This window comes from Microchirus variegatus, assembly GCF_963457635.1.
Source record: "Microchirus variegatus genome assembly, chromosome: 1".
NCBI lineage: Eukaryota > Metazoa > Chordata > Actinopteri > Pleuronectiformes > Soleidae > Microchirus > Microchirus variegatus.
Window position 1 is genome coordinate 2,760,912 of NC_139802.1, and position 26,860 is coordinate 2,787,771.

The window sequence follows — 26,860 nt, forward strand, 5'->3', positions numbered from 1 at the left end:
GTCAATATGTGGTTTCCTAACATCTTGAAGAACATTCCTCAGTTGTTGTGTAGATTCAGGATGTCTCAGTGTCTTCTCCACCATCAGGTCATCTGTGGCAGGAGTTTTCAGCTTCGTAAATGTGAATATTTTCTGGTTTCTTTGCTCCATGTTACAAAGAAATCATTAAAAACTGAATTATTTTTAGGTTTTTGGACAAAACGAGACATTTGAGAACATCACTCCAACACATTCCAATTTCGAGAAACACTGATCGGCATTTTCTGGACTAAACGATGACTCGAATAACCGAGAAAAACAATCGACAGATTAATTGATTGTGAAAATAATTGTAAGTTGGAGCCCAAGACCTGTGTCTCTTCACTGAGTGGAGAAGTTGTAGACGGATGTATGTTGTTGTTAAGATGTAAGTCGCTTTAGAATAAAAATGTCTGCTAAATCCTTAAATGTAAATGCTTTTTTTAACTCTGAGTATATGTGTAGACCAGGGGTGTCAAGGTCAAATGACCTGGGGCCCAATGAGCGTCGAGTGTGGTCAATAGGTGGCCGGCCTTTAGAACAAAAAGTGGGGGGAAAAAAATCAATTTACTGCACTTCCTGTATCGTGACAAATAATCGAAATTCGCCAAAACGGTTGCCGTGTTCACGCCATTTTGAATCTGCAAAACCTTTCGTCAACTTTGCTAACATTGCTCCTTCATAGATTTGGAGGAACGTACGTAGATTCGCAAAATCGCCAAAACAAAGGTCCAATATCAACGAAAATGTGCTTTATTAACCAATAGGACGAAAAAGACGTAAAAAAAAAGAAAAAAAAAACATTTTCCCACCCAGGTGCATGCTGGTCCCTTACTGACAGCTTACCTTTATGACTTCAGGTGCCCTGCTGATGTGCCCAAATGAAAGAAAAACACAAACAATAAACAAGAAACACCTAAACTAAACAAATATTAAACTAGAATACTAATAGAAATCATAATAAAATCAAATAAATTGATTAAGAATAATCAAAACGAAATAGTTACTAAACGGCACTAAATAAATAAATAGCTCCAACAATTATATAAATGCTTCTTCCAAAGCTGCAAAAAAAAGCCATAATTAAAAAAAACATCAGGTGCTCAGGTTATATTTTCAATCACACTAATTTCATGTCTCTGTTATGACTCTAATCACCATCATGCATGAAGCCTGTAAGGTGCAGTGTGAGCCCTGAAAAAGCTCCATTCACCAACGCTGTCTTTTCATTAAAGAGTTTTTCTTCGTTAAAACTGGGCTTTTTCCCTTTCCGTAGCTGTGGTACAGTCTAATAGTGTGAATGGTGGAAACCTGTGTGGGCAGGTTATATCAGCTGTGGTGCTGCTGCCTGACAACAGTTAGGAGTTGGTACCATATGAGTCTTAGTCTGTTCACTTTCTTTCATTGTTTACTCCACACTGTGTATAGTGTGTGTAGTAGGTTTGAGGCGTATGTTGTCTTCCACTCATGAGGAAAAACCTTCAGTGACAGTCTGTGAGCAGAGGAACCCACTGATCCTCCTGCTGGTCAAATGTGAGCATTACAATTACTGCAATACACTTGAATTAGACGGTATTTTGTTGAACCTCCTGTTAATAAAAAAAAAAAAGGTGTTTCTTTATTAGTACGACATTCTCTTTCATCAGAGCCTTCATACATCTCAGTGCAATAAATGTGTTCATCTGAGGATTTGAATATAAGCCTCAGTGTGACCATCTCGTTTGGACAGTGTGATATAACTATACGGAGACAATTTCACCTTTTCATTTAATTTAAAAGTACAGTGGTGCACGTCCTCTGGTACCATACAGTCTTACCGTGGCTTTTACAATATATCACGGCCTGGTGACGAGGGATTGGATCAAAGCCCTGTGTGCTCACTAACCTACAGAAGGCTTGTTGTTGATATAGTGCTGCTGCGTTTGGTTTGGCCCCCTTACATAACACTTGTGTTTATGATGTTTTTTTTTATTTTTTATAATCCAATTTCCAGACCAAAAGCTTTTCTCAAAGCTTTATGTTTAACACAAAGTATGTGTTTTCTGTCATTTTTCACACACGGATGACAATTCGGTTCAAAGGGAGCATAACGTTTTTGTGTGTATGTTTCCTGAGGCCGTATCTATAGATTATTACATATAGTGGCACACAATGTTGTACATTGGACAGTTTAAATACATTTTAAATGTACGTCATTTTTATTTCCATGTCTGCTGCATAATAGTTCGCTTCCAATACTACAAACCAAAAAATATCGACTTCTTAGTCCACTACATTTAACCACTTACAGTAAGTTGGCCTCTACGCACGTGGCTTAGAATATTATTTTGCCACCAAGCTGTAAAGTAATGTAGAACAGAGACCTTTAAAGGTGCATTATGTAATAAATCTAAATCAACTGGCCGTAAAATCCTCCTAATATGTCACAGAGACTCAGGAATAATGTTCATATAACAAACTGAACTCACCAACAACAACAGTACAGACAAAATATTTGCATTAAAAAAAACATTTTGCAGACTGCAAATCATGTTTATGTTTTGAAATCATGTTTTGGCATGTGGCGCCACCTACCGCCGTCTACCAATCATTGCAGTCAGTAGAGTCTCGGCTGCCGCGCAACCACGGGTTGCCAGTTAGGTCAAAACACGGAACCTAAAAGACCTTGGTATTTTTAATTTGAATGTAGTAACCGTTTTTTGGCCACATTCTTACATATTGCACCTTTAAGCTACTGCAATAAAAGATTGAACAAAACATATAAATAAGAAGCTGCTCTAATACCCTGTGTTCACACATGTACACATTCACATACATAACTGTGCTACCATTTGTTGTATTCTTAGGGCACAACTGGTGCAAAGGCCCTATTGTATCCACTCTGATTATTCTATTTCATCATGATCACTTTTCAGGGCCTTGTCATGTACAAAAACTCACCAGACTTGGTGTAAACATCAGGACCAGTGACATAACATTTGAGCAGACTGAGTCTTAAGGCAATCTGATGAGTTTTCGGGTGTCAAACACACGACCCGCAGACCAGAACCGGCCCACCAGAGGGTCCAATCCAGCCAGCATGATGAATTTGTGTCTTTTGTAGATCCACTGTGATCTGTAAGTTGTATATTCAAGTGTAATTCACACGTGTAAATGGTAAATTTACGCATAATATAATTGAAATGACACTTATTTTTCTCAAGATATTTTAGGTTGTTCATAAAATGTGTTTTAATAAAAATGTTTTATCTATCTATAAAACAAGTTGTGTCTGTCTGTCAGTGACAGACATATATCGCCCTGACTTTGGATCTGGGTTGAGCATGGCCCGAAGGTGTGCATCCTTGATTTTCAAATTTTTTGGAGGAATTTAAATTTTCACTGATTTATCACGCTAAAACCAGGCAGCGGCTCATCAGCAGCAGCTGCGCTGCCTGGAGCGGGGAGGTGGGTGAGACATTTTCACACGGTTCACCGCAGAACATGGCGTTACACTGAAACGACGACGTTGGTGTCCATTCACCAATACGCGAGCACATATGTATTTTGCGTTAGCATGCTACTACTTTGCGGCTAACTTGGTGAATCTGTTTCCAGAGGTAAGCTAGCGCGGCAATGATTACCATAGGGCTAACATAATCCAAATACTGTGCAACCACATTAGGCACAATGCAAATGTTTTAAAGACTTTTTTAAGACCATAATGAATTCAGCTTAGCTGTGGGCTTTCATTAAGTTTTCTCCGCTGCTATGCTAAGCTGTAACACGCCGCGGCGCGCGCACAGCACACTAGCTAGCGGTGCTCGATAAATTGTCACCGGGCAGCACAGGTGGCCGACTTTAGTTCCGTGTTGTTGTCGTGTTATCGCATCCTCAAAAACAGAAACATTTCAACGCAAGACTGAAGTTTATGCATGTTTTCAAAGATTTTTCAGACCTTTTATGAAATTTTAGGATAATTTTAGACACTTTAAGGCCTTAAAAATTTAAAGTATTGGATTTAAGACTTTTTAAGACCCCACGGATACCCTGCATTAGAATTATTTAAGTTCCTTATCATGCATGACCATAACTGAACAATCTCCTTCAGCTCCCACTATAGGAATATACATCCTTGCTACGGGCACTGCACTAGTATAAAAAAAAAACAAAAGAACATGCTCCATGAAGAATGCCAAAACATATTTTCCCACCAACTTTATTATACAAATTCTTTGTAAGTCACTGTTGTATCCAAGGGGATTGATGCATTAAACAATAACAAAAGTTTTTTTTTTGTTTATTTATAGGCATGAAAATAACTCCATGAATTTCATTACAGGACATCGTCCCTCTCCTTACAATTACCTGTTGGTCATGATTCACATTTCAGGTGGGCCGTTAACAATCCTCCCTCTAAACGAATTCATAATGGTTCAAAAACGCATCACCATGTTCATTCATTTCTGTCTGAACTCCAGCTGCTTCAGCTCACTCGTCCATGGATTAGTTGTCAGTTGTGAAAAAAAAGAAATAACCCCTGCAGCCGTGTAGGGGGCTACAACAATAGAAGGACAACAAAATGCTATGAGTCTGGCACTGTACAGTTCATTAAATAGTAACACATAATTTGTTGAATCCTCAAATTAATGTCAAAGAGATCACTGAAAATATTCTGATTGTACTAGCTATACAAAATACAATACTTGCACAAAATTAGATTAACCATTTATAAAATTGCGATGAGCTTCGATGGATATGGCTTGTGAGATATTACAGACTTTGCTACAGACCTTTTGTGGCTCTATTAAAAAAATCTAACACTACTTTTTGTCATCTGTCCTAATTTCCCTGAAAAAGACACTGCGCTCAAAACCATTCCGGGGTTTTTTTTTTCTCCCAAGTTTTATAATAAACATTCAACCGAAACACACACACACACACATTATGGCATGAAGGGTTTTGTGTGTGCAACCCGTTAGGGTCAGGCTGCTGCAGTGGAGACAGTAAAACCGTCTCCATTCTGTTACAAATATCCCGCCTGTCCCAAACCCGTCTCAGATATTCTTTCCCCACCCAAAAAATATGTTTTTGTACCAGTGTGGAAACCTAAGTAATCACTTTAGATCAAGAAGTCATAAGGCCGATGTCTAGACACAGAGCGTACGGCTGGAAACCTGGCCGTACAGTGAGTGTCTCTCAATGAAATGGAGCTGGCATGCATCAAGATTTTGGAATGTTTTTTTTTTAAACTTGAATTTATGACCAGATGTATGAAGAAACCAGTCATGAGAATGCTAGTTATCTTAAAAAAAAAAAAAAAAAAAAAACTAAAAAAACAATAAACACTTAAATCCCACCAAGCAAAAGAACATCACATCATAAGATAATTGTTAATAATAACCATAACAGTTATAATAATCGTTAATAATAACACTCCATCATATTCATAACAACTACATTTAGCACTGTGTATAGGAAGATTGTTGAAAATGAATTGTGTGTTTCTGTTTGTCAGCGTTTGATCTCTGTGTCCTTTTCACGTGAGCAAAAAAAATCCTTCTTCCGATCTGTGTCATTTACCTCTGAACTCTGCTGATTAAAAAAGCCCTCGTCTCCTTTAACGTCCTCACACCTCCATTCATCAGATCAGTCACACTTGTACAGAATGTAAACCTCGAGGACGCGATACATCGTACGTTTGTATCTGGTGCAAATATCGGTCGGGGGGGGGTAGATTTGTGCAAAAGTTTTTGTCTCCGTTTCTCTTTGAACTGTGCTTTAAATTGCTCTTGTTGTTTTTTTTTGTCGTCGTTTTCTTTTCTACACATTAATACTTAATACATCGTGACGATATCAACACAAAATCAAGAGAAAGAGATAGCGTTTTTATATGGACCACAGATATCACATACTACAGTAAATAGAATAGGATAGCCCTTAGTATTGATAAGCATTGTTATTGATGAAGATTTTTTTTTTTTTTTTTTTTTCTCTCTTTTCTTTTTTTTAAACTCATACTGGCTGAAGTGCGATTATGATACAGCAAGGTCTTTGTCTTGCGGATGGGAAGGGCTTTCCTAACCATCCCAGTCTCTTATGGCAGAAGGAGCCACGCAGGACAAGGCCTCACTCAGGCTCCTGACTCTGATGCTTTAGCTCTGAAGCCAAATCCTTAGACTGTACAAAATATCACACTTAGAATGTATTTGTCACCTGGTGAGAAGAATTAAAATGGTGATTGTCAGACCAGCTTCTTCTGTGGTATTTCTTTTTTTTTTTTTATCTTTGTATCAACATAAATGGCTTTGAAGGACAGTTGTGTAAGTGCAACCTCTGCGTCACGGTCTAATTCATTTGTGCTCTGTAGAAAAAAACCTTTGCTCTTCACACACAACCTGCAGTAAAGCAGGTTGCCTTTGTGTTTGTGTAAAGTGAACACACACACACACACACGTCTCTTCTATTATATCTTGACTTGTGTGTTTATATCAGTTTTTAATATATATATATATCTATATATATATATAGATATATATTAATATTGTGATTGATGGCTCTAAATCATTTCATAGCCCATTGTTTTTACAGTTAGGTCCTGATCTATAGTAGGGAACGCTGTAGAAAACTTACCCAAGACATGTGTCTAATGTCAGCGTTACACTTCTGCAGTGTAACAGTGATCAGAGTGTGTGGTCCTCTGGGGTTTAATCTAAGGTCACATGGAAAACTAGGCAACCCAGGCATCAGATTTGTAATGTGGGCACATCTGCAGTTTGAATGGGACACATGAGTCCTTGTGCCGTTGGGTTGGTGTCAGGCTGCTGAGTCCCAGTGAGAAACAGTCCCCCCCCCTCCCCCAACCTCCCCCACTCCACCACCTTGTCTGCTCGTGTACATAGGAAGCAACAAAAAAGCAGTTGTGTGTCCTTGTGTCAGGATGAGGTCAGTTTAGCAGAGTCTAACAATCTCCAGGATCCCTCACGGCCACAACGTTCGTTCAGGCTCATCCGGGTCCTCCGGGGGGGTCGCGTCTTTACCCGTGAGTTTCAGTTTAAATAAATCTTTAACGCGAGGGCCCCGAGCGGGGGTCGACGGACGAGCAGCAGCAGCGCCGCTCGTTTCTCGATGAAAGTCTGCAGATGCAGTGCTCCACGTGGTCCTCCTCTGGTCCACCAGGCTCTCTCTTTTTTTTTTTGATATCATCTGGTTCCCTATCTAATATGGCTCCTGAGTACTTTTTTGAAAAAAAGGTGAAAAAAAACAAAATTATGAACGTCACTTCTGTTGGTTTTGTTTTCGATCTTCTCGGTCAGTCTCAATGCAATTAATGGCACCGCTGTATATGGCAATATGGCAAATTCTCTTACAAAATATGGCTGATGTAGGCTATCACATAATTGGGACAGATACTCCCCCCCCCCCACCTAGATTTGTAGTAAGTCAATATGCTGTTTCATTTCATTACAAGATAACACTAATTTGAAGAGCCTAAACACGTTATACTGTTACTATACTTGATACTTCTAGTTTTAGTTAATGCAGTTGTAGATCTAATAGTTAAATGCAGAAAGGTGAGCTCTACTGTAGTCACACACCTCACACTGTCACCTCATTTTTACTCCCCGTCCTGATACCCTGACTGCCTCCACTTCCCGCTGACCCCCCCCCGCCTCCGCCTCCACCTCCCGGTATGAAATGTAGCTGCTCGATGGTGTTCTGCCTCTTCGCCGCGAAAGCCATCCTCCTGGCGCTGTGGCCCCCCAGTGTTCCTGTTCCCATGACGACCCCTGCCCCGGGCATCTCCCCCGCCCAGCCCATGCCCCCGCTCATGTGCCCCGTCATCGCCGTGCTCCTCTCCTGCTCGCGTCCGGACGTCGGGTGAGAGTTCATCTTGATCATGTGGTGCCGGTCGAGGGAGGGCGTGGCGCAGACGTTCTGCTGGGACTGGGCCTTCTGTTGGCGCGGCAGCGTGGGGACGTTCCCTCCCGCGTGGGCGTACGGATCCGCGACGCCCATCCCGCCGACCCCCATCCGGTCCTCCAGATGGTCTGGTGACATGAGCAGCCGTTCCTGTCTGTCCTGCCTGTCATGTCTCTCCTGTCTGTCCTGCCTGTCATGTCTCTCCTGTCTGTCCTGCCGTTCATGTCTCTCCTGTCTCTCCTGTCTGTCCTGTCTGTCCTGTCTGTCCTGTCTCTCCTGCCTGTCCTGAGCCTTGCGAGTGAGGGTCTGTGTGTTGGAGTTCTTGTTGGAGGCAGCCATGGCTTTGTAGTACTGGTGTTGCTGGTTCTTGGACAGCCTGGACAGAGTCCCCGTGTTACCGGGGACATCGCCCATGTTGAGCAGCTGATCGGTGGACTTCACTTTCCTCGGGGGCTTGGAGAGAGTGTCGTAGTTGGGGTTGTACTGCGGTTCCGGGGGATCCAAAGGATAGGGATTCGGCGTAGGTGAGGCGGGCATGCCGGAAGGTGGTGGTGGGATCCAGGAATGAGCTGCGTGCCTGGGGAGGGTCCCTCTTCCACTGAGGGTGTAGTCCCCGCCCCAATGGAGGTGGTACTGGGAGGACTGGAGGGCCGGCTGGGCTGTGTGAGGCCGGCGCTTAGTGGTGCAGTAACCGGACGAGTATTCATCAAGACCTTTTTCTGGAAGCCAAAAAGAACCACAGTGAACAGAACGAGCAGATAACCATAAATCCAAAGTGTCTCACTACATGCAGAGGAGGAATAGTGATTATATTGGACAAAGGTCAAAGGACAAAGAGGAAAAGAGGAAGAACACAGAGAAGGGAGAGGACAAGATGGAGGCAGATGATCTGCTGTGGAGACCCCTGAAGGGAGAAGCTGGTAGAAGATATCTCACGACCGTAGACTATATATAAAAATAGACATAGTTTTGAAGCCTTGAGATTTGATGTCAAATGCAATCAGGTCCCTATTGCACCACATCAGCTGTCAATCACATTTACATGTGTATATTTTTCTCTAAACACAACTGTCATCATGTTCTACTGAAGAAGACCTGAAACTAGAATTTGAGACAGTTGATTCCTCAAAAAAATGTTTTAACTGACTTATGTGCAGAGGCGATTCTAGAGTCTGTAGGGGCCCTAAGCAAACATTTCCAGGGGGCCCTTCCAACCAGTGTTCTTCACCATTATGTCATAATAATAATAATCTGACACCAACGAAAAATGTATGAGTTCAAAAAAAAAAAAATTCCGAAATGAATGAAATAACATGGAAAATTAAAAAGTATGTGAAAATATAAATGTAAAGAACAATAAAATACTGTAAATAGCTTTTTAAAAACTATATAAACTTAGTATAAAAAAAATACATTACACTGTAAAGAACCCACATTATAAAACAATATAAATATATAGAACAATAAAATACTGTAAATAACTGAAAAAAACATATATAAACTGAGTAAAAAAAGATATGCATTACACTGTAAATAATAGACTTAATTTTCCAACTTGCAGAACGATAACTTCACACAGGTTAAAGTGAGGTGGGGCCCCTTTAGGGAGGTTTACTACTGAGATGTCATTGCAAATCGCCCATTGTTGTTTAAGGGGGACGGGGAGACGGCTGGTCACTGCACATTTCAGTAAAAAATGTGCAGTGTCGGGGGCCCCCCTATCGGCTCGGGGGCCCCAAGCAGTTGCCTGCCCTTGTTCACAAGCTGCGCCTCTGGTTATGTGAGAAGAGGACTCATCAGACTTCTTTTTGCAACCAGTGGAGTTGCCCCCTGGTGGCTAAACTGCTACTTCCATCTTACCTCCTGGGCTTTTCAAATCAGAAAAACAACGTCCATTTTTTTACAAGTGCTTGTGACACAGCCGCAGGAACCACACAGCAGGACGAGTGACGGACAGATGTACTCACCCAGGCGTTTGAGCGAGGAGTATCTGTTCAGCTCCGGCTTGGTGGCGCTCTCGTAGGAGGGAGGCAGCTGAGCCAGGTTGTGCAGGGAGTGGTGGAAGGCAGGCTGGGATTTGGTGTTGTTGTGTTTACTGGAGAGAAGGGTGCCTCCAGCTGCCAGCTGAGCATTGTTCATTCGCGGGGTGCGTTCTACAGAGACCACAGGAGAGGAGGAGAAAACCACTGTGTGTTAAATGAGATTTGCTCCTTTGGACGTAGCTCGCTGCGTTGTAACTCTCCTGATATTCACTGGAACACACTGATTTTTTTGATAATCATCACCACTGTCTTTCTTTCTTTCTTTCTTTTGAGCCCCGAGAACAAAACCGAATTCAGTAAACGAAGCATTGTGCTGATCCCAGGTTATTTACACAGGAGCTCAATTTTCGCCAGCTGCCTTACCGATAGTTGCGGTGTGTTTGGGACTGGAGCCTGATGACTGGATGAAATTGTGCTGCAAATTGCCCACTGTAAATCAGAAGAACATAAAGGTAATCAGCTCACAAAATGGATGTCAGGCAGTTTCACACTCAGTGGTATTTTAGCATCAAAAGATCACGGCAATTATGTTCTTATAGCAATCTGCATTCATTTACCGACTCGTGATCACACGAGGAAATTCACATTTCATAAGCACTCCTGTCCTAATTCCTATTTCTCCTGCTCTTTTAAGCAGATATCTCGGTGATGAGACACAGGACGCAGTCACAAAGTGTGTCTGATTGTGCTATTATTCACTCATGCTGTAAAAGCTCTTAACGCTCACATCTGTTGTCCTTGCTGGGCAGTCCTGGGGCGTAAAGATTTTTCTGAGCTCTCCCCAGCGTCCCCTGCCCGTCCCCGACAGCCAGAGCCACGCTGTTGTTCCTCTCGTCCTGCTGAACCGGGCTCGACTGGTGCCGCAGCATGTCCACCAGGGCTCTGATGATACAACAAATAAAAAACAATAGGCAACCGTGAGATTAAACGACAATAAATGGCTCCAGTCGGAGTCTTCAAACGACAGTATATGCTACAGGATAAGCATTTTCATAATTAGTTATTATTATAATAGTGTACATTTTGGCTGTAGCTCGGTTCCCGTGCAGACAAAAGATCAATCTAATTCATGAGAGGACTGAGGCTGAAAATCATCACAAGCTCATTCACTCGAAGCATTTCATAAAAGAAAAAAACATTTGAAAACAATTAATCTCCTATTTCACATTTTCCATTGATATAATGCATTTGAATGACGTGGTTTGGATTTTAAAAAAAAGAGTCCAGAATGAATCAAAACAACCACAAGTTCTGCAAACGGCTACTCATTGAAGATCGAATATGCTCCAACTGATGACTAACAACATTATTCAGAGCCCAGAATGATGAAACTAGGCCATTTATGGAGTCCTGGAATAAAACCTAATTTCATTTCACAAAGAGAAACGTGTCTGGGCCTCACCTGGGCATATTCAGGTCCCTTTGATTGGCTTCCTGCTGCACCTTGTTGAAGCCCACCTTGATGCCCACGGCGACGGCCACCATGAACACGACCACGCCGCCGATGACGAAGCCGGTGTTGTGGCTCTGTTGCTTCAGTGGATCAAAGTCGGGGTCGGGACCTGACTCGTCTGGTATAAACATGGCGTCCGTCTGCGGCTTGGCCCAGTCTGGAGAGTCGTAGTTTTTGCAGCGCTCCTGCTCCAGTCTGCGGCTTCGCTCCGGGCAGCAGAACCGGTAGTGACAGGTTCCGCAGCAGTAGATGAAGGTTTCCTTTGAGCAGTTGAAGGCGCTGTCAAAATGTCCCATTACATCGTAATACCCCCGGCATACGTCCGTCCATACCTCTATCAGCGTGCCTAAGGGAGTAGCCAGGGCCTCTGCTAGAGTCACATTCTTGGGGAACATGACCTGGGGCAGCGGCCTTGGCGGTGTCTCCAGAACGCCCTCTGAGGTCTCTGGAAGTTTCTCAGGAGTTTTTGCTCTGCTTTGGAGAGCAGCCGGCCTGATGTTGGCTTGGATGGCGAGGAGCACGAGCGAGGGGCTGGGGTTGGTCTTGGGCTCCTCTGTTGGCTGGGTGCGCTGAGGGGGGGAGGACGGAGAGGTCTCCACGACAGTGGTGAGCGGGGCAGTGAGGAGGGAGAGCAGGGAGACGGCGAGGACTCGGAGATTGGTGGTGGGCGTCATTTTTTTTTACATGACTAAGACATCTATTTTCTGTTGTCGAGTCAATGCATTTACAACGCCGTATCCGCTTCTGCAGCCGAAGCGACTGAGACTGACCGCGCGCGAAGTATTCGAGAGGCAAGGACGGCGTGGCCAGAACGTTGTTGACGTGTCGGTGCTTTCATTCAGTTGTGTTGTTGGAGGATGAAATCTGAAACTGGCTCTTTTTCAGTATTTGTATAACGAAGTCACGGAGAAGGCCAGGGACAATATCACTCTATCAAAATGAGTCTGTGTCTTCATTAATTGCAGATAATGGAATTAAAATTGTTTTAATTTGCTGCTGATAGGGAACTGCGTAATATGGCCTCACGGATTTGTAAAAGGGACAGACTGAAAAGAAAGATATTCATGCTTTTTACTCTGTAATGTTTGTTCCACACATATCACTAAATAAGAGAATGTGTAACTGCTGAATGGAAACGTTTCTTACAAGCACAAAGCCCAGCACAAATTTGCGTTTTCTGAATAAAATATGGCAACTTGTGCTGAACACGGCACTTTAACAGTAGTCTATGTCTGGTGCTTTATCAAATGTAAACAGATGTTCCTGGATGGCTTTTCCAGTTAGAATTGGCACTTATTTAAGTTGTGAGCAATCACTTTTTTTTCTGGTAAACTGTAGGAAATCTATCACTCTTTTCCTATATTTGGTGCTTTTTGGCATTTTAAATAGTCAAATTTAAAAAAGAGACCACACCACGGATGGAAAATGTCCATTAATAGTGTTCTAGTATTCTGCAGAGCGGGGATTTATCTCTAGCTCTGGACACCCGTCACATCTACGGCTACAGTACTAACTTCATCTCCATCTTTTCTATGGTTAGATTAATGTGCATCAGTACTCGCCTGGCACGTACTGTCACTGTGATTGTGATGGGGGGGGGGGGGGCGAGGGGGGGAGGGGGGGTGATAATGAGGCAGCTTAAGTGCTAGAAGACTGTAACAACTGAAAATCAGGAGTAAGCATAAAACCAAGGAAACACCTCGCAGCCCGTGAAGCACATTGCAAAACGAGGCAAATATCGTTGGACGTTAAAAATGCTTCTGAATTCAAATGTTCATCAGACATGAGCTGAATTGGCAGAGAGCAATTTTTCCTCCGCGTGACACACGGGGGGGAAATTGTTCTTGATTTGTCTCAAAAGGTTCAAAGAATATCACTTTTGTTGAGAAATATGTAAATGTGTGAAGTTATTGTGTTGGAGGTGTTGGCAATAATAGACAGAGGCAGATCTGTCTCCCACAGAAATTATAATTACATGTAATTATCAAAAACGTTCCTATCTGTAGCAAAGAATGTAGGCACAGATGGGGGGGGGGGGGGGGGGAGACGGAACGCTGAAATCACCGAGAACCTTTGCTTGGTTCAGTTACATGCTCCTCTAACCTTCTGAGGGGAGTTCAGAACGGGGGGGGGGGAACGAGAGACACAAAGCAGCTAATGTTCTTCTTCTTCTTCTTCTTCTTCTTGTTGTCGACTCTAAATGTTCAGCTTGGTTTCCAGAATCGTCTTCAATGGTCGAGTGTCCACTGTAACACAAACGAGACACATGATTAGAACCAGAAAGCTCTGCAACACACACACGAAATCATGTTTTTATTAATTGCATTATGTGTGTTTGTGTGTGTGTTTGGCTGCAGGAGGAACATGCTCCTGCAAAGCCAGCGATGGAGAAAGAGAGAAAGAGTGCAAAGGGATAAATGCAGGGTAGGGATTTAAATGAGCAAAAGAGATTGTGGCGAGAGCGGGAAGAGCCAGAGGTATAGATGCAGAGACAACCGTGAGTGGGAGGGCGGTGTGTGTGTGTGTGTGTGTGTGTGTGTGTGTGTGTGTGTGTGGGTGGCACAGAATCAAGTACATTTCTCCCAGCACTTACCAATACAACACGGCACATCACACAAACAGATCTGCAAATACAGTCCGTGCCACACACACACACACACACACACACACACACACACACACAGAGAGAAGAAGAGTGCTAATCAAGATTGTGCCTCAGCTGCTGTTAGAACACTTAAAGGGGGGAACAATCTGAAACTGTACAAAGGCTGTGTGTGCGTGTGTGTGTGTGTGTGTGTGTGTGTGTGTGTGTGTGTGTGTGTGTGTGTGTGTGTGTGTGTGTGTGTGCGTGTGTGTGTGTGCGTGTGTGTGTGTGTGTGTGTGACTATACTGTAGTAAGCATTCTGTAAACCTCCCTGTGTCACTCTCTGCCTCTGCTTTATCCCTCTTGCTCCCTCCTTCTCCTCTTTCTGCCTTTCTCTCTCTTTCTCAGATTCTGTGCGTGGGTTGAAGCAGCTAACTCTCTCAGAATAGCACTGCAGCTCTGTCTCTGTGTGTGTGTGTGTGTGTGTGTGAGAGAGAGAGAGAGAGAGAGAGAGAGAATGTGTGTGTGAGTGAAAGCAGCAATGAAAGAGAACGGAGGCAGAATCCAATCTACACCCATTAACCAAGCCGGATTTCAAAGTCACATCTGCCCATCTTCTTCTTCTTCTTCTTGCTCGACAACACGACACCGACGCCTTGCACTGCCACCTGCCAGTGCTGCTCAACTTCCACCTCCCCCCCTCCATCCCCACCCTCCCCTCCATCCCCCTCTCTCTCCCTTCAATGACTACATGATTTTTTTTTTTTTTTTCTGACCAAATATTCAAACCACACCTCAGTGCATGTGCAAAATGCAGCTGTAATGCAGGACAAAAAAAATATGAGCATTTCATGACATCCTTTTTTCAGCAAAGTGACTGAACACACACACACACACACACACACACACACACAAGCAGCAAATGTTCATGTAACTCTCTCACTCTCTTCTTCTTACTGCAGCACAGACACAGAACGGTGTTGGGAATAAAGGGTGAAGGGCGCACACTTAAAAAAGCTGTGAAGATGCGAGGTTCATGTCCACTGAGGGGATGGAGGACACAATGTTTTCCGTGTAGACGCCTGAAAACATCACAGGCGACTGTAGCACAGCGTCTGCACGAAGCAGTGCGGCTGCTGGAGACGATGAGGCTGTGCAGCAGCGATCTCAACAGGTGTTTGCTAGAAACCAAATAATAATAATAATAATTTGAGGAGAAAAAAAAAAAAGAAAATTCATCCTTTCTTCCATTTTGACGCTCTTGAAATCGCGCTATGGAGTGACGGGGGTGGAGGGTTGATGGTGGGGGGGGGGGGGGGTGTAGGTGAATACAGATGTCGACGTGTAAGAGCGCTCCCAGTGAAAGCAGCGCCGCTGTTGCCTGTCAGTGCAAATATTTGCTGCGCAATGACTTTGCATCAGCATCAGTGATGTGGATCCTCAACAATCAAGCCCCCCCCCCTCCCCCCCCTCTGCGTTAACTTATTAAAACTAGCAGTTGAAGAAGAAGCATGAACAAGACTTGTATATGTGTATCAGTGGGCTAATAGTGCGTGGGCGTGCGTATCCGTGCCGGTGTGTGTGTGTGTGTGTGTACCAGTGTGCATTTCATATCACAATGTTCCTATAACGTCTCGTGACGTGCGCTCATTCTCCCCGAGATCAAAAGTGTCGAAGTGGTGGAAGAAAAAAAAACATGTCTGCCACTCACAAAGCCAGAGTGTGGATGTTTCTGTGGCGCAGCTTTCATCCAAATGTTTTTTTCTTTGACATCCTCCATCCTCCAGCTCCAGCTGACGCGTCTGCCAAAACTCATCTCTGCTTTATTTATTTTTTTATAATGTTCCATACACGCGCAACAGTGAATGAATGAATGAATAAAGCAGATGTGTTTGTAATGCTGTGGCTGATATAAAAAAAAAAACAACAACAAGGTGCATAACAATAATAACAGTCGTGTCTTACCTGCACGCGCGCTGCTCTGGGGTCTGATGCTGGAGGAGAGCGCCGGCACAGAGAGAGCGAGCCTGCGCACTGTAATGTCAGCCTTATTTGTCAGATGGCAGCCTGTTATTGTAGCAGCAGCTGAGCAGAAAAATCCAGAACTGTTGCTGCATCTGACACCTGTGGTTTTTTTTTGTTGTTGTTGATGTTGATGTTGTTGTTGTTGTTGTCTTCTTTACTCGTGGGGTATCAGCTCCATCCGGTTATTGATAATCCATGATCATGGCAAAGGCTGGGGGATGGAAGAAAGAAAAAACACACGAACAAGACCAAGGGTCAGCGTCCACGAAGATGTTCTGGAAAATTGTCTGAATGACAAATTCAACACTGAAAACAAAGCAGCGCTAAGTTGCTGTGTCTCTATACAAAGAGGAGGCAGCGATCCGAGAGTGAGTGAGAGTGAGAGTGAGAGTGAGAGGCTCAGCAACAAACAAAAAAAATAAAAAAAATCCCAGAGTTACAACTTTTCTCCGTCTACAACAGAGCGAAGCTGCTTCCCTGCATCGTTTCCAAGCCACACAGGTTACACCGCCTAACTGCGACTGTCCTCACTGAGGTCCGCCAGAGGAGGAGGAGGAGCGCTCTGATTGGTCGCTCGCACTGACTGGTGCTGATGAGAGCCTCACCTCTGCTGCTGCTGCTGCTGCTGCTGCTGCTGCTGATGCTGATGCTGCTGCTGATGATCATCATCAGGCCCATTCAATTGGTGGCGTTGATCTTTATTCAACTCCATTTCATTTCTCTCATTAAGTGAATGGAGCCCAGAGGACTGCACTTTACACACTGACCAAAAAAAACACACCCCACACACACACACACACACACACACACACACACACACACACACACACACACACAGGCGGTCAGGGATGTTGTTAGTCTTCTTTTCATAAAGTAAACGACAGAGCCGAGACAACGCTGTGAAAAACGAGAGGGAGGAAATCTCGTGTGTGTGCGTGTGTGTGCGTGCGTGTGTGTGTGTGTGTACTCGATTTTGTTTCCTCTCTACAACCTTTTCTGGCATAAACACTGGCCCAAAAACCTGGTTCTAGATAGAACCTACCTAAGATTTGAATTGTTGTTATTGTGGGTAGGGTCTGATTATGCTGTCCTAAGACTGTGTGTGTGTGTGTGTGTGCGTGTGTGTGTGTGTGTCTTTATTAGGTTGCGAGAACACAACCATCAGTGTAAGAACATGGTGAAATTGTGAAAACATTTTAGCAGGTCCTTACAACTTCAACGTGCCTTTTTCAGTTTTGGGTCGGGATGAGAAATTGAGGCACATTAATGATGATGAATATGATGAATATCCTCACAACTATAGAGAGACACACACGTGTGTGTGTATATATATATATATATTCATTTTTCTTTCCTCTTTTCTACCCTTTTCTGGCATTAATACCAGGACCTGTAGTCCTCATGGAGCCCTAAACCTGGTCCAAATGGTTGGTTCACATTAGGATTTGATTAAGGTTGTCCAAATGAATGGAAGTCAATTAAGTGTCCTTACAAGAATAGCTGTGCAAACCTCTGTGTGTGTGTGTGTGTGTGTCGTCTTTGAATGTGAGAGAGAGAGAGAGAGAGAGAGAGAGAAAAGAGACACAGAGAGACACCGTTGCCACAGCAACTGTGTCATTATGTTGGTGGCAATTATGAAAGCGATGGAAACGGGTGGAAGAGAAGCGGATTGGCGAAAAAAGCTTCAACACTGGAGCGTGAACGAAACTGTCAATTAGAGCCCAGACCTACATTGTCGATTCAGAAATTTTCTATGGGTTTTCAGGACGAGATCGTGCGGGGGGGGGACAAGTGTCGGTCCGCGGGAGTGTGACATGAGCGGGGGAGAGGCAGAGGTGATGTGGGGGCTGTGAGTGATGGAGGTGGCTCTTTCTTGGCCTCGGTCCACCGTCACACGCTGTAATTGACTTGTCACGATGCGCGGCAGCAACATGAATGAAAGCGTTTATCCATAACTTTTAACTGGATGTTGCATGAAGAGAAATCGGTGATTAAACACACACACACACACACACACACACCTTCATCTCATGTCTGCGTATGACATCAAATGCTGGATCCCAAGCGTCTTGGACCCTGATCCAATAATTCTCCCTCAGTGGTTAAGAAATCATTCCACTCTTTTTACATTTGATAAACAGCTTTTATCATATTAGAATCGTGTCCATGTGAAAATCAAGCTTATCCAAAAAAGACTCACACCTTCATCTCGTCCAGGTTACACGAGACATTTCCCCCCCCCCCCCCCCAGGATTTCACAGGCATTATCTGTGTTAAGTAACAATCTAATGTGGTATTTTTGTGATTTATTGTGAAATTTACGACAGGTGCGGCAACATTTTGGAAATGTGATGTGTGATGTATACGTTAAAATAGGAGTGGGAATCGCAGGATACGATACGCGATACATGGCAATAATATCACGATACAACGATTCTGTGATAAATCAATATATTGCAAGACAATCGTAAGGCGATTCATCACAATATCTGTCTAACTCAGGGGTGTCAAACTCATTTTCACTGAGGGCCACATGTATAATGTGTTACCCTCAAAAGGGCCAGATGTAACTGTCATACAGAATAAATGTAACTAAATGCAACCAAATATAATGTAAAATAAAGGTAACTACTCCATAACATTATTGCTTAATAACTTTCTGTATTTATTACTTATTCAAGTTACAAATATGATGCATTATAGATGCCGTCACTTTTGCGGGTAACGCAATCGCCGTGCATTGTGGGAAATGTAGTTTATGGTCAACGCACGCCTTAAAGCAACATAGACCTATTTTAACACAGATTTTTAAGACCAATTAATCACTCGCGGGCCACATCTGGTCCCCGGGCCTTGAGTTTGACACATGTGGTCTAACGAAAAGAAAACTCCCTCTTCTTCAGACATGTAACTTCCACCCAAGCTTCCCGCTTTCATTTGAGCAGCACCACCGCGAGGAGACATGAAGTAGTGACTCCCGGCGAGTGAAAGGGACTGTTTACTTTAGAGCAGCTTAATTTGTTAAAGGGGTGATATTATACCCAATTTCTCCAAGTGAACCTAGTTCCCTGGTGTCCTAATGAACATGTCTGTGACATGCTTTGGTCAAAAATACCATAAGGATGAAGCACCACAGCAGTTCAATCACCCTGACAAAACAGCCCTGTTCAGAACGCTCGGTTTAGTAGTATCTCTTTAGGTCCACCTTAAAAAAAAAAGTAAAACGAAACTTAAGGTGACAGGAAATGACATCAGCCACAGAGGCTACTGGGAGCTAACAGCAGTTAGCATTTGGAAAAGTGATCATTTGCAGGCTCTAGCAGGCACATTGCCGTCATATATAACATGTATCCACTGGACAGATAAATCCTCTGAGGCTGGAGTTTTGTGTAGAACTCTGTGCTGCACTGTGGAGCCAAGAATAGAACTTTTCACAGATATCCAGTTATTGGATACCGTTGCCCTCGCCAGCACTCTCGCGTGTTCTAGGGAAAAAGCGGAGCTCCGCGAAACAACAATTCCAAGAATTTAGCGCATTGTGACGTCCCAATGAGTGCGGAAGTCAACATGGCGTGTTTTATCTCCTTGAGGACCACAAAAACATGAGTGAGTCATCTTTTTTCACACTTTGCCGACTGACAGAGTCCCAAATATAAGGATTTAAATTATTAAAAAGTTGATTTTGCATAATATGTACCCTCTTATTAAAATATGGATATTTGCCCTGGCTTATCAATTATTGTATTGAACGAGGAAGGACAACGAGATATCACCAAATCAATATTTTGACCCACTCCTAAATCACAGTAGTATATTGTTTATAACGCCACCATAGGTTATAAACAGTTTAAAAAGGCAATATAGCACTGCTGTTCTCAAACAGCTCCACACTTTTTTACAAATTAAAAACAGAATAAATTCTATTTGTCTCTTAACAGGTAATAGTCGGTCTCCTCTCACTGTTTTATATATTTGAAAAACTCTTGCCTGTTTAACGTTTACACAGCTTTTCAGTCTGATTTCATGTTACCGTCATTTGCATTTCCTCTTATTTGCCTCGTCCAGCCGTGTTTTTTTGTTGTTGCAAAAACCACTTTGGCTCACCTCCTTTTGTTTTCAATGCAATTTTCGAAAAAAGAAAAAAAATATAATTGTTATGACTAAATATAAATATGACTCGCCCACAGGCTGAATCCCAGTGGGCCCTTTGCACAGCAGCCATTTTGACAACATGTTTTAGCAGGTGTTAGTGATCACATTAACAAACGATGTGCTGCCGTTTTCTTTTTTTGGTGGTTTACTGACAGCAGAGACTGTGACATCTTACATGAGCCTTTTCTTGTGAGGACATGCATCTGCCGATGTGTTGAAACTTTAACAAAACATATGTTTCGCAGCCACGCAGGGCAACATCGATGCCTACGATACAGTACATGTGGCTATAGCCCTTGGCAACAAGGCCTGGAAACCCACTGACAGAGACTGCAGTGTCCAACAAAGATGCTGCACTAAAAAAGCTGGTGGGAATAAAAGGCTTAGCCGATGAACCCTGCGTCAATATCGAGATATCCCTCTGTGTATGAAGCCCCCTCCTGCTCCGATCCATCCACCATTATCACCACCTTCCAAGAAACCCTCTTTTACAGGACCGAATGACTGCGCACCTGTTGCTCTAACGTCTACGGTCATTACGTCCTTTGAAGGACTAGTATCTGTCAATTGCCGAATGTCACATGACACCTGCTGGATCTCCTGCTGTTCGCCTACGGGCCAATAAGAACAGCAGACAAAGACCGCCGGTGCTCACCACAGCTAGGACTTCAAAAACCAGGAAAATACAACAAAAACAGGATTCCTAACACACTCCAATTGTCTGTGTATACAGCAGCAGCAGCAGCCTCTCTCCTTATAGAGCTGACCTACACGTCATCTACAGTGTTGGACACATGCTCAGTAATACAGTAAATAACTGCAACATCATTAACCACAGCAACTAGTGTCAGGGGTTGCAATTTCCAACAGTAATGCTGAGTTATTGTGCCACAAGAACGCAATTAGTTTTTGTTCTGTAGAGTTCATCTTGTGATGATGTGTATGTGTGGCACTGGATCACATTAGGAGGATTATTCAGAGAAAATGTACAAGCTGTGGCAAGTTTTGCACTTCTGCAGTTTGAGTGTTTTTTTTTTTAATAGAATACAATTATTCAGATTTTCTTGCATTCTTTAAAGGACTGGTACTCATTTTAATTGTTTTCATAATCAATTAATCCGTCAATTATTTTCATGATTAACCGTTTGGTCCGTAAAATGTAGAAAACAGTGTTGATCAGTGCTCGTCAAACCTGGAAATGATGATGTTTCTCGAATGTCTCGTTTTGTCCACAGACCAAAATGATTGACTTGCACTGATTTCTTTGTGATCTGGAGCAAAGAAATTAAGAGTATATTCACATTTAAGAAGCAAAAAAAAAATCAGAAATCTCAAATCAATTATCAAAATACTTGCTTTGTCTGCATGGTTTAAATCAAACAGGTTGAAACTAAGCTCCTTGTTTAATTAATTTTCTGATATCAGACCAAAAAATGCAAAGATTATTTCAACTGTTTTTCTAACAAAAGTAAGCAAAAATATCTGTGCTCGTAAGAATCAACGAGGTGGACACAAGGTGGGAAAGGAAAGGAAATCACTTCCAAACTGGGGCTTCAGTAAGGTGTAAAGGCTTTTGTGGAACCCCAGGTGACTAAGAGGGGCTTGATAATTACCTGCATGGTAAGTTGCTATTTCTACATAGGTGGGTGGGCTGTTGCAGGTCTGCAGCAGAGGCCAGAGTGGAGCCCTTTCATTACATGGTCCAATCTACCGGGTGCACTTTCACTCGCCGGCTTTGCTGGGGGTGGATGCAATTACTGGCATGGTGCCCCATAATGCTTATTCCATCACTGCAGAACAGGAGACCACCATAAACAAAGTGAAATGCTGTTAAACGTCACTAAACACTGAATGCTGTGCTGTTGTACGCCTATATAACCATCAAAGACGTTACATCCACATTAACAGTCATGAATGCGATGTAGCACCATTTAAAAGAAGAAAGAAAAGTAAACATGACAATTTTTTTTTCATTTCACGCCTCATATTTCAATGTTTTATTTATTTAAATAATTTAAAATGGACACAAAATATCCAGCAAAGGGTCAACACATAACAGGAGTTTCAGTGGCACCTTTTCAATCCACATTAAGACAGCGCTTCAGTGTGTTTCCTTGGGAAATGTAGGCCCCGCATGCATTTAGAACAGAGAGAAAACCTGCCCGAGAAATCCTGCTAGTGTGATATTAAGGGAGACAATTCCTATCAAATGTGGAAGTTTTGCTACCGATGTGCTCTCTGGTACCCACATGGCTGGTTGGAAAGTTGGGTATCAAAAATCACGTAATGCTTAGTAGGGGAACAGGGTAGTTTGAATCATATTACTGTATATTACAGAGAATAGATGACTCCAGAGTCATCTGGCAGTTTACCCTGTTCCCATACAGCCACTGATCTAGATCTTCACACACAAACCACAAGACAGCTGAGTATGGACATGTCAATTATAAACAACTTTTGAAAATACTGGACAGTGAAACCATTTTAGAGAAATTAAAAAATAATAATAATAATAAAGGGGGTTGAGAGTCTGTGACCATCAGCCTTCCATAACGGCAACAAATGATTTGTATCCTTTCACTTCATTCAGGTCAATTATAAAAACTACAGCTGAAAATGTTTTTAAATTATTTGTCTTGCATAATAATCTACCATAACTTTCCTTGACCCTTATTTAAAAAACTGACTTCAATTAAGCTAGTATCTTGGTTTAGACTCAGTGACCCTGGCTGAGCAGTACACAGTACCCTCACAGCAGCATTCACCAAGAAACACTATTAAAAAGAGCTTTTTCCCCAAGTCTGACTCAACAGAAGCTTTTTTTTTTTCATAAGACGACAGAAATCAAAGGCCATTCTCTGCCATTCATCCGAGGAATTGATGGCCAAGGAAACAATGCAAATGACGGCATAGTTTTTGCTGTGAAAAGTGTAGACTTTGTTTACAAAGAGGAGCAAATATTTCATGTTTTTACATAAGTAACAAATCTAGAATGCCAACATGACAAAGTGGTGGCAAAACAAAGCGTAAGGTACGAAGTACAAAGTGGGTCTAGTCTGGATCTGTGGTACAAAGAGTCAGAAAAAAGGGGGAATCAAAACATCAGCACACTTCAATATTTATATTTACACACCCGCACGCACACGCACACATATATACTGAGAATTTTGTGGAGGTATTAAAGTCGCCTCAATGCACGCTTTTTATCTGCTTTTTTCTTCCCTGCTACATTATTAGTGCTACTACTACTGTTGCTATTGCTGGTGGTGGTGCTGGCTCCGTTAGCTCCATTACCCAGAGCTGCTGGCACAGCTGCTGCACTGGGTCCTGCTCTCTTTGTAGGGTCGCCCGCATGCTTCTTTGGCTGGGGGCCATCATTAGGGTCCTGAGGAGCCCCAGAGGTTCCGCCTGGACCACCCATGGCGTGGATTTCTGTAAGCAGGCGAGCACGTGACTCGTATTCTGCATAGTCCTCTAACAGCAAACGGCCAGCTTCTTCATTCAGCGCCGATTCTGGGTTTGGATGGATAAGAAGACACTTGATCGTCTGTGGAGAAATAAAGGAAGAGATGGGAACTCAAAATTGGTGAAGGAAACAAAGCTGACATTCATAACAGTGAATACTGGTGGTTCATCTTACAAGTAAGACATGTCGGAGGCCAAGTTCTGCTTTCCAGTCCCTCTTCAGCACGTTGACACAGATCTCTCCCTTGTGACCCACGTTGGGGTGAAAAATCTTGGTCAAGAAATAACCCTTAGGCGGAACCGCGGGGAAGTCCTTCCCAAGCACCAGGCGCATTCGGAAAATGCCACCAGCAAATGGTGTCCCCTCTGTCAAAACATTAAAAATTCATCTTATGAACAACATGCTCTCTCGGCGCCAAATCACAACAAGGAAGAGGGTCACAGAGCACACAACGAGATGATTACATCGAAGTGAAATCACAGATCATTCAGTTCAACATCCTTTCATTTATTAAAATCTTTTCTAATGTCGTGACATTGTGAAATACTGCCACTTGAAAATAATTAATACATTATTTGCAATAGGCATACTGTGTTTGGGATGAAAAATGCAATACGAGTTTGTCTGTTTGCAAAAAAAAAACATACCAACCTGAGACAAACCAATTCAGACCAATGCAGTGAAGAAGCTCTGTTTGACTGGGTTGGAGGTTTTCTCAATCTGTTTTTATGTAACAATCATGACATTTCTAGCGCTAAATTGAGTGCTCTCTACAATAAAACTAGAGCTGAAACGATTAATCGATTAATCGATGAATAGATTATTCATCGATTACTAAATTAATCGGCAACTATTTTGATAATCGTTTGTAGCTTTTTTCATGATTAAAACAAGATTTCCGATTGTTTCAGCTTCTTAAATGTAAATTTTTTTTAGTCTTTGCTCCACATAACAAAGAAATCATTAAAACGGAATCATTTTGGTTTGTGGACCAAACGGGACATTCAAGAACATCGTAATTTCCAGGTTGGACAAACACTGATCAATGTTTTTTTTAACATTTTATGACATTTTATGGACCAAACGATTCATCGATTAATCGAGAAAATAATCGACAGATTAATCAATTACGAAAATAATCGTTAGTTGCAGCTCTAAATAAAACCATGCAAAACACCAACTAAAATGGTAAATAGGTGGGATCATTAGTTATGCGGATACTGACAAACGGTGTCTGTATACGAGCAACTGAGAAACAATGAAGACTCATGGAAATGGTTATATTGAAATGAAATGTGCTAAATTAAATAATTATAATAATAATAAATATTTACTTCAAAAATGAATCAAAGAACACAATCTTATTTTTGGCTCATATTGCTGAAAAGTCAGTCGTCAGTACGTTTGAATTGTTGATATTATAAGTTCAAATGAATGACATCCATGATATCATAGCAGTGCAACATGCAAGAGAGAAAGGTTCAGTACATACATAAGAGTAAAGAAGACACAAAAATTTTAAAAATTAAGTTTAGGCCCTTCATCAAGTTTTCTCATTCTTTTACTTTTTTATTCTTACAAAAAGCCACCCTCTGCTTGTCTCTTGTAAATGTGTACCACTGCTCTACATGCCTTAAATTGCATAGGGACAAATAACATTATTGATATGCCTATAATTTCAGGTCAAACCTCTTTTCTAACAGTTATTCATCTGAAGTGCATATTGATACTGGTGCTTTGTGGAAATTCAGTAAAAACCGCAAACCCTGACTCAGAGAACCCATCTGTGTCATTCTTACCTGGGCCTTCAATGGCAGTGTGGAGTTCAGTGATGTCTTCCTCACTCGGATAAATCTTTATCCCCTCAGGAGGGTCGGCTGCTAGAGCAGAAACCTCCTTGTAGACCAAGCGAAGAACGTGAGGAGGCAAATTCTCCACATTGGAGTTCTGGAGAGAAGCATGCAGACACATTTACAGGTTATACACATTCATAAACAAAGCCAGGTATACTATGAGAGAACATGTATTGGGAGTTTATTAGAGCTTAACAGAAAATGTATTTACTTAAACCTGCTAACTTAAGGCGAATACGGTCATATAACCAGGACAAAATACTTGAAAACATTAGTATATTGTGAATTGAAGACAGTACAAAAGTTTATTAAACAGTCACTACAACCTCAGCAAGTATCTGGGTTTCATTTATCAAACTTAGGCAAAGCTAACAAAGCTAACAAGACAATTCACAGATGTTTTCAATGAAACATACACACACTCTAAACCAACAGTGTGGCTGTTTTTAAACACATGGACAGAAATCAAATGACTCAGGATTCAAGTGTAAATCTGTTAAATGTGAGCTCCAAACTTACACGGTCGCAACACCCTGTACGTGTACACACACAGATATTTCATGCTAACGTGTTTAATGCGAGTTCACACAGCCTTCCCTCGATCATAATAACCACCTAATATTAGTGGAACAATGAGGAAAAATGTAACGTACGTCCACATATAACTTTAACGTAGCATTAGCAACACTAGCCTTGCATTGATAAAGCAGCGTTAATGTAGAAGCTGTGGTGATGTTTACATAGATATTATGTCATCTTCATTACATTCAATGTACACAATTAAAGAAAACAACGTAATAACTCCCATTTAACGCCAGAGACTCCAGTAAAATAGACACAACCTCAATTAAACGTTCGACGCCTGACGACGGCTAAATGTCAAGCTAACAAGCTAGCCCCCCCCAGTAGCCGTGAGCGGAGAGCTAGGCTATCCAACAACTTACCATGTTTAAAATGAGTTCTGCTCTGCTGGTGGGTGGTCGGCAGGTGTGCGGTAAGAGGGGCTTTTTCCGTTAATATTTGAAAAATAGATGTCTTTGATGACAACTTAGCCCGGTCTTACTAGTAGCTGCTGTTATTTTTTATTTTTTTTTCCTTCTTTCCGTTGACACAGGAACAAAAATACGACACTCAGTTAAACCTACCAGCGGCAGACCAATGAGCGTGTTCGTAACATCGCGCAGGCTCACAATCTTAACCAATCACGGCGCAGTACTGACGTTGCATCGCAGTCAAACGTCCCATCAGCCACACGCAGTCGATGGCAGCGGCGATGGCGGTCACCCATTGGCCCGTTTGAAACACTCACCCCCACCTCCACTGCATTCATCTGCTCCAAAGAAACAGGAGGACACAACTAAAGGA

General features: G+C 42.4%; 2 protein-coding genes across 2 annotated transcripts; both read right to left on the reverse strand.

Moving 5' to 3' along the window:
* Window positions 1–7,596: 7,596 nt before the first annotated feature.
* Window positions 7,597–12,089, reverse strand: shisa7a (shisa family member 7a; the record flags this gene model as incomplete). The annotated part of the gene is made up of 5 exons (XM_083895031.1): window positions 7,597–8,639; window positions 9,888–10,073; window positions 10,326–10,391; window positions 10,690–10,844; window positions 11,365–12,089. 5 exons carry the CDS (start codon window positions 12,087–12,089, stop codon window positions 7,597–7,599), a joined length of 2,175 nt encoding a protein of 724 aa, XP_083751157.1.
* A 10,164-nt stretch (window positions 12,090–22,253) lies between these two features.
* Window positions 22,254–26,565, reverse strand: ube2s (ubiquitin-conjugating enzyme E2S). The gene is made up of 4 exons (XM_083892285.1): window positions 26,440–26,565; window positions 25,442–25,589; window positions 23,817–24,007; window positions 22,254–23,723 (listed from the first exon to the last, which is right to left on the reverse strand). The coding sequence occupies exons 1-4, from the start codon at window positions 26,440–26,442 to the stop codon at window positions 23,355–23,357; spliced, it is 711 nt and encodes a 236-aa protein (XP_083748411.1). The 5' UTR covers window positions 26,443–26,565; the 3' UTR covers window positions 22,254–23,354.
* Window positions 26,566–26,860: the final 295 nt, after the last annotated feature.

What these genes read in the sequence shown, in the direction of transcription:
- ube2s (XM_083892285.1), bottom strand. An exon ending in CACTGCCATTGAAGGCCCAG is followed by an intron (nt 24,008 to 25,441) that starts GTAAGAATGACA and finishes ATGTTTTGACAG; the next exon opens with AGGGGACACCATTTGCTGGT. An exon ending in GCCTCCGACATGTCTTACTT is followed by an intron (nt 23,724 to 23,816) that starts GTAAGATGAACC and finishes ATTTCTCCACAG; the next exon opens with ACGATCAAGTGTCTTCTTAT.